The sequence below is a fragment of the Mirounga leonina genome, unplaced genomic scaffold (genome assembly GCF_011800145.1).
Source record: "Mirounga leonina isolate KUSES-001 unplaced genomic scaffold, KU_Mleo_1.0 Mir_200, whole genome shotgun sequence".
Classification (NCBI taxonomy): domain Eukaryota; kingdom Metazoa; phylum Chordata; class Mammalia; order Carnivora; family Phocidae; genus Mirounga; species Mirounga leonina.
In genome coordinates this window covers 372,871-388,096 of record NW_023270503.1, presented here as the reverse complement: position 1 = coordinate 388,096, position 15,226 = coordinate 372,871, and the positions used below count along the sequence as shown (strand labels likewise).

Here is a 15,226-nt window from a genome sequence, read left to right as displayed (position 1 = left end):
CTGCTTGTACACTCTCTCTGTCAAAAATAAATAAAATCTTAAAAAAAAAAAATCTAGAGCATATTGCTGTTTGGCTTTAGCCACTTTCAGTTTTACTTTCTTTTGATTATTTCTAACAGTCTACAGACTCGGTTTTTGCATTTGATTAAAATGGGGGTGATCATAATAGTGTCCCTCTCTCGGGATTATTGTGGAGAGTAAGTGGTCTGATGCGGAGGAGCACTTAGCACAGTGCCTAGCACAGAATAACAAATTATTCAAGTTCAAATTCCTAATACAAGAGGCCTTTATGATTTGCTCCTCCCTCCCCCACAACCTCCCTAGATGCTTTGCCTTTCAGGTCCTCCTGTCCTAGCCCATTTCACATTGTTTTATTCCTCTATGCCGTCACACAGACTGGTCCTTCCACCCACAGTCCTCTCCCTCCTTCCTCTACCCCTCACCCCCATTCAGCCCTCACTCTAACTAATTCCCCCTCTTCCTTCAAAATGCTCAACTCTCGTTTCATCTCAAAGCCTTCTGGGCCTGCCCCTTTGCCCCTCTCTGCTTTCATCCCATCTTGAAGACATTACCGGTATCTTTTTCAGTGTCTGCAACCTAATGAGTGCCGAATACAGTGTATTCTACTAAATGAGTGTGCTTAAACATCCCTTCTCTACTGAAGTGTCTTCATATTCCACCAATGTCTTTGCCTTCTTTCCTTCTTTCCCAGCCACTCCCCGAGTACGCCCATCACTCTCAATTGAAATTCACTTGATTCTACACTCCTCAGATGTTACTGTGTCCCAAAGGATGCCATGGGGGGAAAATACACCCTTCTACGCCTGCAATCCCATTGCAAAAACAGGGAAATGTTCACATTTAATAATTCCTCTGTTTAAAACCTTTTAGTAGCTTCCTCTAACCTTGATATGAAATCTCAAAACCTCACCACAGCTGAACAAGTCCTATGTGCTCTGGCCTCTCCCTACCTCTCCAGCCTTATTTAATGTCCTCCATCCTCAACTGTATTAAGCTCCCTAGTACCTTGCGGTCTTTGCCCACATTGTTCCCTCTTCTCGAAGCCCTATCCCACCCCCACACTCCCTTTACCTGGATGAGACGTATTCTTAAATGTGACTCAGGCTAGGCTAGACCACTCTGTTATACAAGGTCATTGATACTACGGACTAGCACTAACTAGTAAACCTCAGAGAACCTGGATCCTTGGCCCAGGAAAAAATTGTGACCTTTATGTGTCATTCCATGTCTCTCCAAGTCTCAATTTCTCCACTTATTAAATGGGGATGTAATACTCATCAAACCTATAAAACTGTTATTAAGATAACCAATGTGATTGGAAAAGCTTCATAAATAGGAAACATACTATCTTAAAGGCTTAAGCTGCAAAATACCTTTTGGAAGGTAACTTTCCGCAATATTGAGAGCCATGAAACTGTTCGTATCTACTGACCTAGGCATCCCACTCCCAGAATATATCCTATGACAGGTTTTTCTATCAGTCCACGCAGAATGTTCCCGTGGATAGCACATTCCTAGATTATAGGCTGAAGCTTACCTGAGCTCGGATGTAGATTATGTACAATTCCCATTTCTTTGCCACCTAAGAAGACACATCCCAATGAAGGATGTTACTCTAGGAGTTGTTTGGATTAAGTAAATAATCCACCAAATTCAGCAGATCACTTATTAATAAACTGTTTGCGAGTTCTGCAACCCATCAAGACACAGCAGTGTCTTGACATTCAAGTTAAAAACTGCCATCCTTATGAAATAACGCAAGAGAATTTTACAAATGAATATACAGGAGTTGGCCAATAATGATAGTAATATCATTGCCTCCTCGCAAAGGTCCTGTGAACAGAAAGGATTTATACTTTCTGGTCTCTATGTGGGGCCATGGTTTTATAGCCACATCAAATAAGTTGATAGCCAGGAGGACATGGTGGATAGAGCACTGCTTGGGGGTCAAGTGGCCTGAGCTGCTAACCGTTTCTGGCTGTGATTCCTTGGGCATGTCATTTCAGCTCCCTTAGTCCCCCTTTACTCAAACTGGTTCCAGAGTTGTTGAGTGGTTCAAAGAGGATACTGGACATCAATGCATTGTGAGATGTAAACACCATACAAAGGTGACCTGTCTTGGCGTGCTGACTCTGTCCCTGAGCTAGGAAATAATAATGTTTCAGGTCCAAAAAGTGGGCTTTCCTTTAGCCTTAGAGTAAGCAACACTCTAGGATTCCTAGTTGGTCCTCATAGTGTCAAACCTAAGACAAGGATAAACCACGATCTTAATAAGGCAAAATAAATATTTATTAGAAATCATAAAAGCATTTCTTCAATGGCACTAAAATGTTCTTACTCTATGACTTCTTAATTAAACCCAGAGTTTCACACACACACAACGCTAAGAACAAGTATGTGAATTAAAATTGACAAGGATCAGGCACATTCCGTGAGAACAAGGTGACAATTCTGTGTTTGGAACCAAGATCACAGTATAAACATGTAAATCAACACAAAACTCAAGTATGGCTTACAGGCCTTTATCCCGGCCTATCGACCTGGGCCCTGCCCAGAGCAAAAGGACACAGTTCAACCAGGCCTTAAGGAAGGAGAGGAACTTCAATAATATTGGGCTCTTTCAGGCAGGAGCCTTCTAAGAGCTTAATTACTTCACAGTACAATCTCGTACACCTTCTGCTACATCCCAGAGAGGAAGGTAAGCACTATTTTTATGCCAGAATATACATCACATGGCGTCTAGAATAATAGCTTCCTCCTGAGGCAGTTTAGCCAAAGGAAAATTCCCAGCCAAAACCAGTATCTGAGCACGGGAGATTCCATCCCTGGAAAATGCCTACCCCTTACATTACTGAAATGTAAATCATGAAGTTTTAAGATGTCCTGATATGACCCTGGATTCCGTGTGGCATGCTGTGTGTATGTGTGCACGTGTGTGTGCCTGTCATGGGCATCGTTGGGACAATGTAGACTGCCAACATGGATCATCTGAGCAAAAAGCCTTAGCCCCCTGGCATAACATATGTGGCAACCACAAAGGTGGGCCCAAATTCACTGAACAACTGTGCTAAAAAAAACAGATGGTGCTGGGAGAAACCTGTGGCCCACGAGTCAGAACACTCCAGCTTCAGCAGTTCTGATGTGACTTTCTGCACGGCTGCATGGCGTTAAGTAAATCCACTTTCCTTTCTGGGCTTTAGTTTCCAGGTATAAAATAAGGGAACTGATCCTTTCAAACCAATGATCTTTGACTCATTGCTTTCTTTCACCTTGGTTAACCTACCCAGGCTCAGATGATCTAGGCTGAAAGCCTTTCAGGGATGAATACGGTACAGAAAATGCCCCTGCCAACAAATTCCATCCAGATCCGCAGAGAACAGCTCTCCAGTTGTGTGAGAAGACCAAGATCTCATTATTGATTTCCATTCGCCTCACCGCCAGCTTCTGTTCAAGTGGGAAACGGCGAGCTGTCCGACTTTATCCATTCGTATCTGAATCAGAACAATTCTGGAATTCCTAGATCAGGGCACCATGGATCCAAATGGTTGCCCTTCAGACCAGGACATCTGCTCTGGATGTATACAAGTAGAGAACTCCAGATACAGGATGCTGAGCTCCAGGCTAAAAGGACCTCAAAGCCCATCTGATCGTGATTCCTTAACAACATCCCTAATAAGTTCTGCTTAAACATCCTCAATATCTGGAGCAGTTGCTAGATTGAATGGAACCAAAATCTTTGTCCTTGAAATTTCCTGTGGCACTGTTTCTGCCCGTCTGGAACACAGGTGCTCCTCCTGCCTCCATGACAACCCTCCTCCCCCAATCTTCCCTTTCCAGAGAACATGCCTAGGCCCTGCTACCCCTGCTCACACCAGAGCCTGATCTGACCACCACAGCTTAGAGCCCTGGTCGGCTTCAGCTGGGAGTACGGGGCGGAAGCAAACTGTGCAGGTCTCAGGCTCGTCCTTGACCCACCCCACCCTCTCCCAGCCCTGACCCATCAGGGGCACAAAAGCCAACTGTCCACTCACCCAGGGAAGTTGGCACACAGAGCAGCCCAGAGTGGAGAAATGGGCCCACAGTGGACTGCTTGGCCCGCACTCCTCAGTTTGCCTCAGGTCACATTCACTAGCCAACTGCCAAGTTGTCTAAAGGCCAAATTTGTTATGCCCTTTAAAATTAAAACTCACGGTTAATATCTTTGCAATTCCGCCTCCAAAAATTCCCACGTGAATCCTTTTACCAGATACCTAAGGCAGAGTGGCCTTTATGGTTGTTTAGGTCCCAGTGATCCAGAAGAAGTCTCCCATCCCCACTTCACCTCTTCCCCAGACTGACTCTGTGTAATTTCAGGGGGAGAAAAATCAGAGGATGAGGCTCTAAAAAGAAGCCCTATGTCTTGGCAAACACTCCTTTATCACACTCCTTCTCAGCCTCAAAATTCACAGTTAACAAAAATATTTAATACCAGAGCATTCTGGGTATTTTGTTAAATTCCTCCAATGAGAAGTACTGATGTATAATAGTAACCTCTGAGATTTAAGACCATGTAAACAGAGCAGCTGCTATTTCCGTGTCAGATGAAGCCCCGCTCCCAGCTGGGAGGCACGCATGATGGCAGGGCCAGGACAAGGACAAGAGCCAAGCTCCTCCACCCGGGTCACAGCAGCCCACACAGGCCCTGCCTGGCACGTCTCATGTGGACTTTTGTGTGTGTAAAGAAAAGCTTTTTGTCCCTGCTCTGGCCACCCTGAGGCCAAGTATATAATACTTATATCCAGCCCCAAATCCCCAAATCTGCTTCTCAGCTTTTAAAATCACATACTTCATCTGAAGTAACTTTCATTCAAAACTGAAATGTTTTTTCTCTATGGAAAATAAAAACCCTGTGTTAATTACTCTACTGAAAACGTCTCTCAGTTTGAGACAGCTGGAGCCTTGGGGTTCCAAGGCACTCGTTCCAAGGGTAGTTTCCTGTTCCCTGAAGGGTCCGGACGGGCATTTCCACAGCTCAGTCCCCTCTGCCCCCAGGACGTCCGACTTAGTTCAGTCCCCTGTTTGTTCTGGGATGGGACCAAGAATCCCTTAAATTCAGGAGACCCAGTCACAGTAAGGGAAACGGTGGAACGTGTGGGCTGGGGCTGGGGACTGTGGAGGAGATGTTGGCTGGAAGGAAGTTCTGCTCCTCAGGCCTCTGCCCCTTCCCTGCCCCCCACCCCCAGCCAAGCTGCCTGGCAGTTGGTGAGCCCAGGGGCTTCACCCTGGACTTCAGGGACTCCCAGGCTCAGGACTGCCGGCCACGGGTTTACACAAACCCTTTGCTGAGTAAAAAAATATTCAGGGTGGGGCGCCTGGGTGGCTCAGTCGTTAAGCATCTGCCTTCGGCTCAGGTTATGGTCCAAGGGTCCTGGGATCGAGCCCCGCATCAGGCTCCCTGCTCCGTGGGAAGCCTGCTTCTCCCTCTCCTTCTCCCACTCCCCCTGCTTGTGTTCCGTCTCTCGCTGTGTCTCTCTCTGTCAAATAAATAAATAAAATCTTTATAAAAAAAATATTCAGGGTGTTTCCCACTCAAGCAGATGGACAACTGCCTCTCAGTACAGCCCCCCACTCAGCACGAGGGTGCTCTCCGCCTCTGGGCATGCAGTGCGAGGCCACATCGCTCCACAAGCCCTCAGCAGGGAGTCCAGGACCCAGCCTGCAGCGTCAGGTGGCCCATGCTCACACCAGCTCTGGATTCTGCTTCTACACCGAAGTTTCTGGAAACTCATCTATTTCATCAAATGCATTGAGGGTGGTTTTGCTGTTGCTCCTGGAAGAATCTTGGATTTTGTTGAGATCTGCTTTAAAAAAAAACAGACACCAAAACCACTATTTTAGAAAGGCGGTGCTCCCTAATGGGGGATTCCATGTCTAGCGCACCACCTAATTATTTTCCCCCACCTGATTTTTAAAAGTTATTCCAACTAGGGTTATAAAATGTCACAGCTGAAAGGGACCTGAGAACCCATTTAATTCAACCTCCCATTTTGCAGATGGGGAAAATCAGGGCCCCGAGACGCAGTCTGCCCACGGTCATGTGGTCAGACAGGCATGGTCCTCACGCTTCCTGACAGCCAACACAGTACCTGTCCGTCTCACGGGTCCCGGGTCTTCGTTGAGGAAGGAGACGTGCGTTTTCCACTCAGTCCACTTCACCTCATTGATCCTGCAAGTGTGATAATCATTCTCACCACTTCTCAACTGCACCTCATTAAATGCAAACACCTAGCCTGGCATTTAGGGTGTTCTAGACAGCTCCCCTTCTGTCCATGCCAGGGATCTGGGACTCCTGCCTCACATGGTCATGTCAGCAGTGTTGGGGTTTAAAACCTGCACTAGTCCCCATCTTCCCAGACCTCAAAGGATTAGTCCCCTCCCAGTGTGTGGGGCCCAGAAACTCAGAGAGGTGTCAAGGGACATCTTCAGACAGCAACGGCTGGGGCCTTCCTGGTGAGAGGCAGTCCATGGGGAAGGGCCCAGGCTAAGGAGATGTGACAGTGTGAGGATGAAACTTGTAGAAGTTTAGAGGCTTGGGGTTAAACTAGGGTTAAGGTTGCACTAGGAGAAAACAGTTAGGGTTCAGACCCCGATAAGAGTGAGCAGAGTCTAAGGTGCTAGATTGCAACTGGAAGCAATGGTTTGGCTGAAGTTCACGTTCAGGGAACATCTCTAGAATGAGGGTGTGAACATTAGAGATATTTGTTAGGATAAGGGTTATAGAGCTGGAAATGGCGGTTTCCACGGCACGGGAGTCTCAGAGAAGCTGGGCGCGGTGAGGTTATACAGAGGGCAGTCTGTAAGGTCAGGCAGTCAGACGGGGGGAGGATGAAGTAGACTCATCATCAGCAAAGTTGGTCATGGCACATGCAAGTACTTTTTAAAAACCAAAAAGCTTGATATCTGTCCAAAGTAGCTGTCTCACTCTCCATTCGCCCGTGACAGGCATGCCTCAGGTCCCCTGGTGTCCCATGAACCCATGCAGGCCAGAGAGAAGGACAAGGACTGCCCGGTCGGCGAATCTTTCCTGAACCAGACAGTGGACAGGGAGAGGTCACGGAGGCCGCTGCATGGGGAGGGGGGGTGGGGGGTGGGGGACTGTCCCCAGCGGCCTCCTTCCGTCTCCCTTCGGAAGCTGGTGAAGCCTCGTCCCAGGGCCAGTGACCCCGGCGGAGGAAATTCCATGTTCTGAGGAGGCCAGAACCGACTGTGGCTGTGGTTTGGGAAGCAAGTGGCAGCACCGTTTCTCTGACAGTCACTGACTCATCTCTCTTTCGCCCCCCAAAACCACCACCAAGGGGCCCCTCTCCCTTTGTTACCGCAAACACAGCCGGAAGTCTTCCTCTGCTACTTTACACAGCTCTCCCATCCGGAATCTGCTCCTCAGCCATTCTGGTAACATCTTCTCAAACTCCAAAATCGTCCTGGCTCTCTGGGGACATAAATGAGCCTAAGCACATCAATGAGGAGCCGGCCCAGGAACACAGCTCTGTATGAGTGTGCACCCCCCCAACACACACACGCACACACACACGCACGCAAGTACATGCACACACCCCCAAACAGCCAGCTCCACTGCACCGGGTGCTTAATGCACAGACCCGAGGGTTCAGCTGATCTACAGAATTCAAAAATGAAAACCACCAAGCTCGGGAAAGGTGTTCAAATTGCTTGAAACACAACATAAACACTGTTTCTGGAAGTGCAGGAGCTTCCTAACCGAAAATGTTAGGATCCTGGGATCCCATGGGGAAGAGAGGGGCGGACATCATGCAATCCCACCTGCATGCCAGGCTTGGAATCCCCTCAGCAGTTTAACTGTCAATAATTTGTCAAATCTCTCCTGAATGTATTCAACAATCCAATGAAGAAGACCCTAATATAATTAGAAACTTCCTTGTGTCAAAGCAAAGCTTTCCTCCCTGTCATTGCCAATATACCTCAGTTCTGCCTTCTGGGGTCACAGAAGGAAGCTGTCCCTTCACAAGTAGCTCCGCAGATTATCTAACGAAACCCTCACCTTCTTCAACCCTAGTCCCAATACCGTTTCTTGTGAGGCACAGTTTCCAGCCTGGCAACCCACTCTGGACCATCCTGTGGGTTAGTGTCCTTGTGCGTAAGGCCCCCAGCGGGGAAGGAATGTTGCAGCCAGGATTGAGGCGTGCAGACTTGTCACCCCCATTGTCCTATGCCCTATCCTCCTCTTAATGCAACTGAAGGTCATGGTTCAACATCCACACCTCACACCAGAGTCTGAGCAGATCATGCCCGTAAGCCTGAGTTCGTCCCACCTGTGCAGCTGTCCAGTCACACTGCCTCGACCCTATACTCAAGGAACCTAGACTAAGACTTCCCCAAACCTGGCCAACCACAGGGAGCTGATGCAGATTCCCAGGCCCCACCCAGGTCCGCTGGGACAGACGGTTGTCAGTACAACGTGCTGAACTGAGTCCCTGTGAAGACCCCCATACCAGGGTCCCTGCCAGGCTCACCTGTAGACGCCAGATGTGCTCACTCTCCTTGGAGACATTCTCCACGGTTTCTCCCATCAGGGCGATGAGCATGTTGAGCAGGAGGACGAAGGTGAGGATGACGTAGGTGATGAGCAGGAACAGAAAGAGGATGGGGTACTTGGAGTTCTGCTGTATGTTCAGGTCGCCCAGGCCGATGGTGAGCTTAAAGAGCTCCAGCACCGCCTCACTGAAGCTGCCATAGGAGCTGCAGGCCTTGTTGTCACTGGGACACTTCTCGATCAACGAGGCCAGGGCTGGGAGGACAGAATAGGGTGTTCTCCCCTGGCGCTCTGCCTGGTTAATTACCCAACAAGCTCACGCATACTTGCACGTACACACATGCCCCCCCCACCACACACACACACTGCAGGCCTACTGCCTCATCCTCTCTGGTCATTTAGATTTCACCTCCAGCCTCAGCCCCTGGAAGCCTCATTAGGCTGGTTCTCTGCCTTGACCTCCTGCAAAAAGCGCTTCCTGCCTAATAAAGCCCACACCCTTTTCTCCCTCCTCAACCCTGCCATTCAGCCCTTGATCACTCACAGCCTTGCAGAGTTGCTAACTATAATCTATGTGCATCCCCTGGCTCCCCAACCAGGCTTTGGGCTCCCAACTTCCTGTAGCCTGGGCCATCTCCTCCAAGACTGTAAGGTCCTGAGTTTCTTCCTCATGCTCTGTGGGGAGATCCCCTGGCCTAGACCTGGGCCTCTTTCTTCTCTCCCTTCCAACACACCATAGCAGTGGCTCATTGCTAAATGTGTAGACAGGCGAATGGATGAATGGTTAAATTAATGAGTGAGTAAATGGATGGATGAATAAACAGGCAAGTGAAGGAGCAAATAAATAAGCACACTGTGGCCCAGCGAAGACACTGGAAGATGGGAATGGCTGCCTAATTTCAAATGCCAATGATCACGGGGCGGCAGGGGGTGGGGCACGGGGGGATGGAGAGCTGGCATGGGAATATACAATGATACCTCTCTATGCAGAAGTTAGAAATAAAATCAGGTTGTACAAAGGAAGAGACTTTAGGAGGGGCCTCCCCTCCTAAACTGCAAGTAATATGATGTGGGGAATCAAAGGAGCTTACCTTGATGCATTAATTTAGTCTTATTTTTTAAAGGCCATCAGTCACATTTCCGCAAACTTTAGTTTCCCTATCTGTAAAATGGGGCCAAAACCGCCTGCCAAGCCTCTCTGAGGTGGTGAGGGCCACGTAAGATGCTGGATGTGAATGTGGGAGGCATACCCCACGGGACAAGGGTGACAGGTCTGGTTCTAAGCCTCAGTTACCTTATGATCGGGGATGATGACTTCCCCTTGGTCGAGATACTGAGAGAAGTAAAAAGACAATACTCGGAAAACGCTAAGCATGGCAAGTGCCCCCTAGTAGGTGACATAACTGGCTGAGGCTGCTGCGTGCTCTGTCATTTTGACATCTGTATAAGGTGCTTTACAAACGTGGGAGTCCCTATTATTTATAAATCAATTACCTACTCCAAATCCAAGTAGGAACACGATATATACAAACAAGAACTTCAGGACATCATGCAAAATGACCTATAAAGGGAGAAACATGATTCAAGGGTAAGATTTGAGCACATGTTCGCTAGACCCTGATCTCCTTACTGCTTCCCACCCTCACCCAGCCCCAGCCCCAACCATGCCTTCCCTCAGACCATTCTCCCTTCCCCTAGCAAATCCTTCTCATGCTCCAAAGCTCAGCTCTGGGCCCCATCTCCTCCAAGCAGCCTTCCCTTCTGTTCCTGCTCGCCTCCCTCCTGGCACACAGCCTGTCTCTGTCCCTGATGATCCACCCTGTACGTGAGCCCCTTTCCTCATAGTGTCTCACGTCGGAAATCCTCACACTCCCTGGGGGCAGTGGTGTGCTGGAGGCTGCTGACGCCGCTCCTAAGAGCTGACGGTTACGTTTTCATGAATTTTGTAAGGTGGCTGTTAAACAGAACCATTACTAAAAACTAAATCACATAAACTTATAATTAAGTACATTATGTTAAAAGCAAAGATAATAAATATTCAAAACTCATCGCTCATTTTACAATTACGTATGCTATTAAGGTTATTTCATCGCTGGCAGCCACGTGGTACACATACTGTACCATGAGTTACCACGTCTCTTCCTGACTCTGTGTTCAACTCCGTCACACCAGTAGCTGGAAATCAGCCGTGGTAGGATTTACACCATGGAAATTAGTAAATGGGACAAATCACAGACTCATTATTTTGCTGATTGTCTAGATCTAGATTTAAGACAGCGATGGAGACAATGTTAAGGCAGATTCAACTTTAATATGTGTCCTATCTGTAGCCGAGGTGTTGTGAATAACACAGTAACATTAATGAAAGAGTCTTCCAAAATTTGTAAAACTATTATCCAAGTCAGCAAGTAAGTGGCTCACATCGCTGACAAGCAAGGCAAGTTCTCCCATAAGGCGGCAGTGTTTCACTTCCATCTTACTCCTTAAAGAAAACATCAACCGATATCGATGTTGCAACAACACTCTCTGTCACTTGCACCCACAGATTGGCAACAGATATAGGAATTCAAGAAAAATCAACAAATCATTCTGCCAGACTCAACTAGCTATGTGGAATTTACAACAAAGAGCATTATATAGTTCATTATTTGTAAATTACGTACTACTCATCCTTTCTATGGTAAAAATGTATCGTAAATGTAGTGTGCGTGTGTCCGTGCATTTTCCCCCAGAGAGCTGGTTGTTAAATATTTACCAGCACACCACTGCCTGGGGGTGAGACCATTCCTTCCCAGTGCCCAACAAGCCCAGCTGTTTTAAGGCCTGGACACTTAAAGCCTGGCCAGAAGCAAAGGGAGACGGTGGTGTCTGGTAGAAAGAGCAGAGGCTTGCCCGAGGGACAAGCCCCTTTTGCTGTCCAGACCTGTTTCTCCCTCTGAAAAATGGACATTCTGTGAGGGCTCCCCCAGGGCTGAGCCTGCATGTCTGTGATGCTCCCAAGCCTCCAACGCACCTTCTGGATCATGACGCTGTACATGCCCATGGACTGGAATCCCCGCGTGTAGTAGAGCATGTTTGCCCAGCCCAGGGCCATGGCCAGCACAAGGCAGGCGAGGTACTCTTTGTAGGCAAACAAGTACAAGAAGACAGACAGTATCACAAGCACAGCTTGGACAAAACTGTTCAGGAGACACAGGAGACAAGGGCCTTACTTACTTCTCCTCAGCGTCAGGGTAGGTCCTCAAACCCCAGCCTCCCTTCAAGCCCCAAAGCAGCACCCTGATGGGTCATGCTGAAGAGACAGGTGAGGCTGCCCCAGACCCTCTCAACAATGTCTGACATCCAGCCTTGCAGACGGCGTCACCAGACGTGAGTCAGAGCCAGCAGTGGGGACTTCTTAAAAATACAGATCCCTGGGACTCAAGGAGATTCGGGTTCAGAAGCCCATATCCCCACACAGGTCAGGGAACCACTGGTGTAGACTAAGGCAGATAAGCAAATGATTGCATTTTCAACAAAAATGACAAAAGCTAACAATGCCTGTACTTAAAAGCGAGTCATAACAAAAGTCCCCACAACCGACTTTTTAAAATCTTTTTAACAACTATAGTATATGCTAAAGGATAGATAGCTTAAACAGGTTGGTTGCATAACAATATGAATGTACCTAACACTATTGAACTGTACACTTAAAGTGGTTAAGATGGCAACTTTTATGTTATATAGATTCTACCACCATTAAAATTTTTAAAGTACCACGTATAACAAACACCCAGGCTCAAAATCTACTCCGAAACAGTGCTACCAAACCATCAGTGATGCAGACCTCTAGACAAAAAGCTCTATTGCTTGTAACATCACACAGTCTCCGTGATTATGAAATATCTAACTCGTTAAAGTGAGGACACAGGCAAGCTTGCTTTTCTTGTGCAGTGAAAAGCAAATATTTGGGTGATCGGTGCATTTTTTGGACTGAAGTGAGGAAGCGTGTGTTCACCTTCCTCACCATTAACAAAACACTGAAGAAGCAGAAAAGCAGGACAATGCACCAGTGCCTTTTGTCTACACGAAAGCCAGCAGCCGGATAAATGAATTCTTCTCTGGAATTATCATATTTTCTCAAAGGCAGAGACTCCCAGGTGGCTGATGTCATGGGGTTCATCTACTCACTGCAGTATCTGGGCACCCCACTTGCCCACAGGGATGAAGAATTCCGTTCATGCCTCTAGAAGGCAGGTACATACTTAATAAAACACCGAGGTATTTGGAAACATTGGGCCAAGATTTCAGGTCCTATAGACCCAGCTTCCCAAATGCTCCCAAGAGGGACTTTGGTGGGATCGACAGAGCTCTGGAGCCCAACCTCCTTCATTCCACACCGCAAGTCCTGTTCCATTCACGTGGCAGCAATGCTGAATCAACCTCTGTTCATTTAGGGACAGGCGTCACATAAGCCTCTGATGTCAGCTGCCCATGACCTCATTCAGAGAGGCAGGCTGCTGAGCCGGGCTTTCTGGCCAGGGCTCCGGGGTAGGCAACCGTGCCCTAACATAGGGTGAAGATGACTGGGAGGCTGGGGCTGGCTTTGACCCCGCTGACGCCCTGCCGGACTGTGAGTCACTCATTTCCCGGCTCTGGGCTTCGGGTTTCATGCCTGCGGATGAGACTCGATGATTTCCTAGTGCTCTCCGGCCCTGCTCCGCCAGAGTCCAAGATGGCAACCTCTAGACCCCACACAACTAGGAGGAACGGGCCCGGACTACCCCTTCCTAGAGAAGTAGACAGTACTAAGCCTCGTCCTGCCTTCTCGGCCACACCCACCACGCAGGGCTCTGTGACAGGGTGGAGACAGTCATCACCGCCACCTGACGGTGGGCACTGTGCTGGGGTCCTCTGGTCCTCTCCATAGGCATCCATGGGCTTCTCTTACTAGAAGGGAGAGAGGAGGTCCCTGGCCATGAGACTATGGCAGGACAGCTGGGACATGGTGACATGGGAGGATGCTTGTTCCAGAGGATACAGCAGCCGCCATACAGGACTTTGGCCCTGCCTGTGCAGTGGGGACCAAATGGGACAGACCTACTTACAAGACAAAGTGAAACCAGGCATCAGAGAGAATGGACTGCAGATCCGAGGGTCTCAGCAGGAAGATCGCGATGCCCTGAGGCCAAAAAGGAAAGAAAACCTGCACCCTCTTCATGCCTCTCACTGGAAGATCTGAGGAAGGTGGTGTTTCCTCAGGTCTGAGACTCAGTGCGGGGGGGGGGGGGGGGGGGGGGCCAGGGGGGCCCCCGGGGGGGGGGGGGGGGGGGGGGGGGGGGGGGGGGAAGGCCAAGGCAGAGCCCAGGTGAGGGATGTGGAAGGAGACCTGAGCCTGGGAGTAGAGGCAATCCAGGGTAGAAGTGGCTGCACCCCCAAATCTTCTCACCTCGCTCACTCTCCCCCTCATCCTCACCCGGACCCTCAAAACAGCACAGTCACACCATCCCCTGCCATTTCCCAAATACAGCCTCACTTCTAAAGCCAAAAACAAGAAACGACAGGTGTTGGTGAGGATGTGGCGAAAAAGGAATCCTCGTGCACTGTTGGTGGGAATGCAAACTGGTGCAGCCACTCTGGAAAACAGTATGGAGCTTCCTCAGAAAGTTAAAAACAGAATTACCCTACGATCCAGTAACTGCACTACTGGGTATTTACCCAAACAACACAAAAACACTAAATCAAAGAGATACATGCACCCCTATGTTTACTGCGGCATTATCTACAATAGCCAAGATAGGGAAGCAGCCCCAGTGTCCCTTGATAGATGAATGGATAAGGAAGATGTGATATATATACAATGGAATACTACTCAGCCATAAAAAAGAATAAAATCTTGGCATTTTCAACAACTTGGGTTAAGTTGGAGAGTATTATGCTAAGTGAAATAAGTCAGTCAGAGAGAGACAAATACCATATGATTTCACTTACATGTGGAATTTAAGAAACAAAACAAATGAGCAAAGAGAAAAAACAGGGTCAAAGCAAGAAACAGGCACTTAACTATGGAGAACAACTGATGGTTACAGAGGGGAGGCGGGTGCGGGGATCGGGGAAATAGGTGAAGGGGATTAAGGAGTGCACTTGTTGTGATGAGCACTGAGTCATGTATAGAACTGCTGAATCGCTATATTGTATACCTAAAACGAATATGACGTTGTATGTTAACTATATTGGAATTAAAATTAAAATTTTAATTAAAAAAAAGACAAAAAATGATATGGCTTAGCTCTCCTGCCTCTGAGCCTTTTTTTAAGCTGTTCCCCCTGCCCACCCTGTCATGACCTCCTCTCAAATGTCCTCGTGCCAAATCCCACCCTCACAGACTAAATGTCATTTCTGCTTCCAAGCTTTCCCCCCCTCTTGTCCCCATATAGGAGTCATCTCTCTTCCTCTGAGCACTGGTCTGAACCCCACACAGGGCCCTTTCCATAGTCTCTTTTAGAGTCCAGGTGTTTGTGCCTGTCTGAAACCCCCTGCAAGGCTGCGAGTTTAAAGAGGACAAGCTCCCTCCCTCCCTCTCACCTCTCCCAGGGCTCCACATATAGAAGGTGATTCATTGGTTGATGGATGGGTCGATAAGGGATTGACTGATAAACCCAGACGAATGGCTGGGTC

The 15,226-nt window shown here is 48.3% G+C and overlaps 1 protein-coding gene across 1 annotated transcript in view; it reads right to left on the bottom strand.

The window, feature by feature from the left end:
• Positions 1–5,729: 5,729 nt before the first annotated feature.
• The window catches only part of TRPV3 (transient receptor potential cation channel subfamily V member 3), a 32,773-nt gene continuing 23,276 nt past the window's right edge, over positions 5,730–15,226 (bottom strand). Inside the window, exons 12-18 of the mRNA XM_035027512.1 lie at positions 13,657–13,730; positions 11,583–11,748; positions 10,064–10,130; positions 8,550–8,824; positions 7,377–7,489; positions 6,147–6,226; positions 5,730–5,858 (exon numbers count right to left, since the gene is read on the bottom strand). Of these exons, the coding sequence (XP_034883403.1) occupies positions 5,764–5,858; positions 6,147–6,226; positions 7,377–7,489; positions 8,550–8,824; positions 10,064–10,130; positions 11,583–11,748; positions 13,657–13,730 (870 nt within the window). The 3' untranslated portion in view covers positions 5,730–5,763. The remainder of the gene's footprint in view (positions 5,859–6,146; positions 6,227–7,376; positions 7,490–8,549; positions 8,825–10,063; positions 10,131–11,582; positions 11,749–13,656; positions 13,731–15,226) is intronic.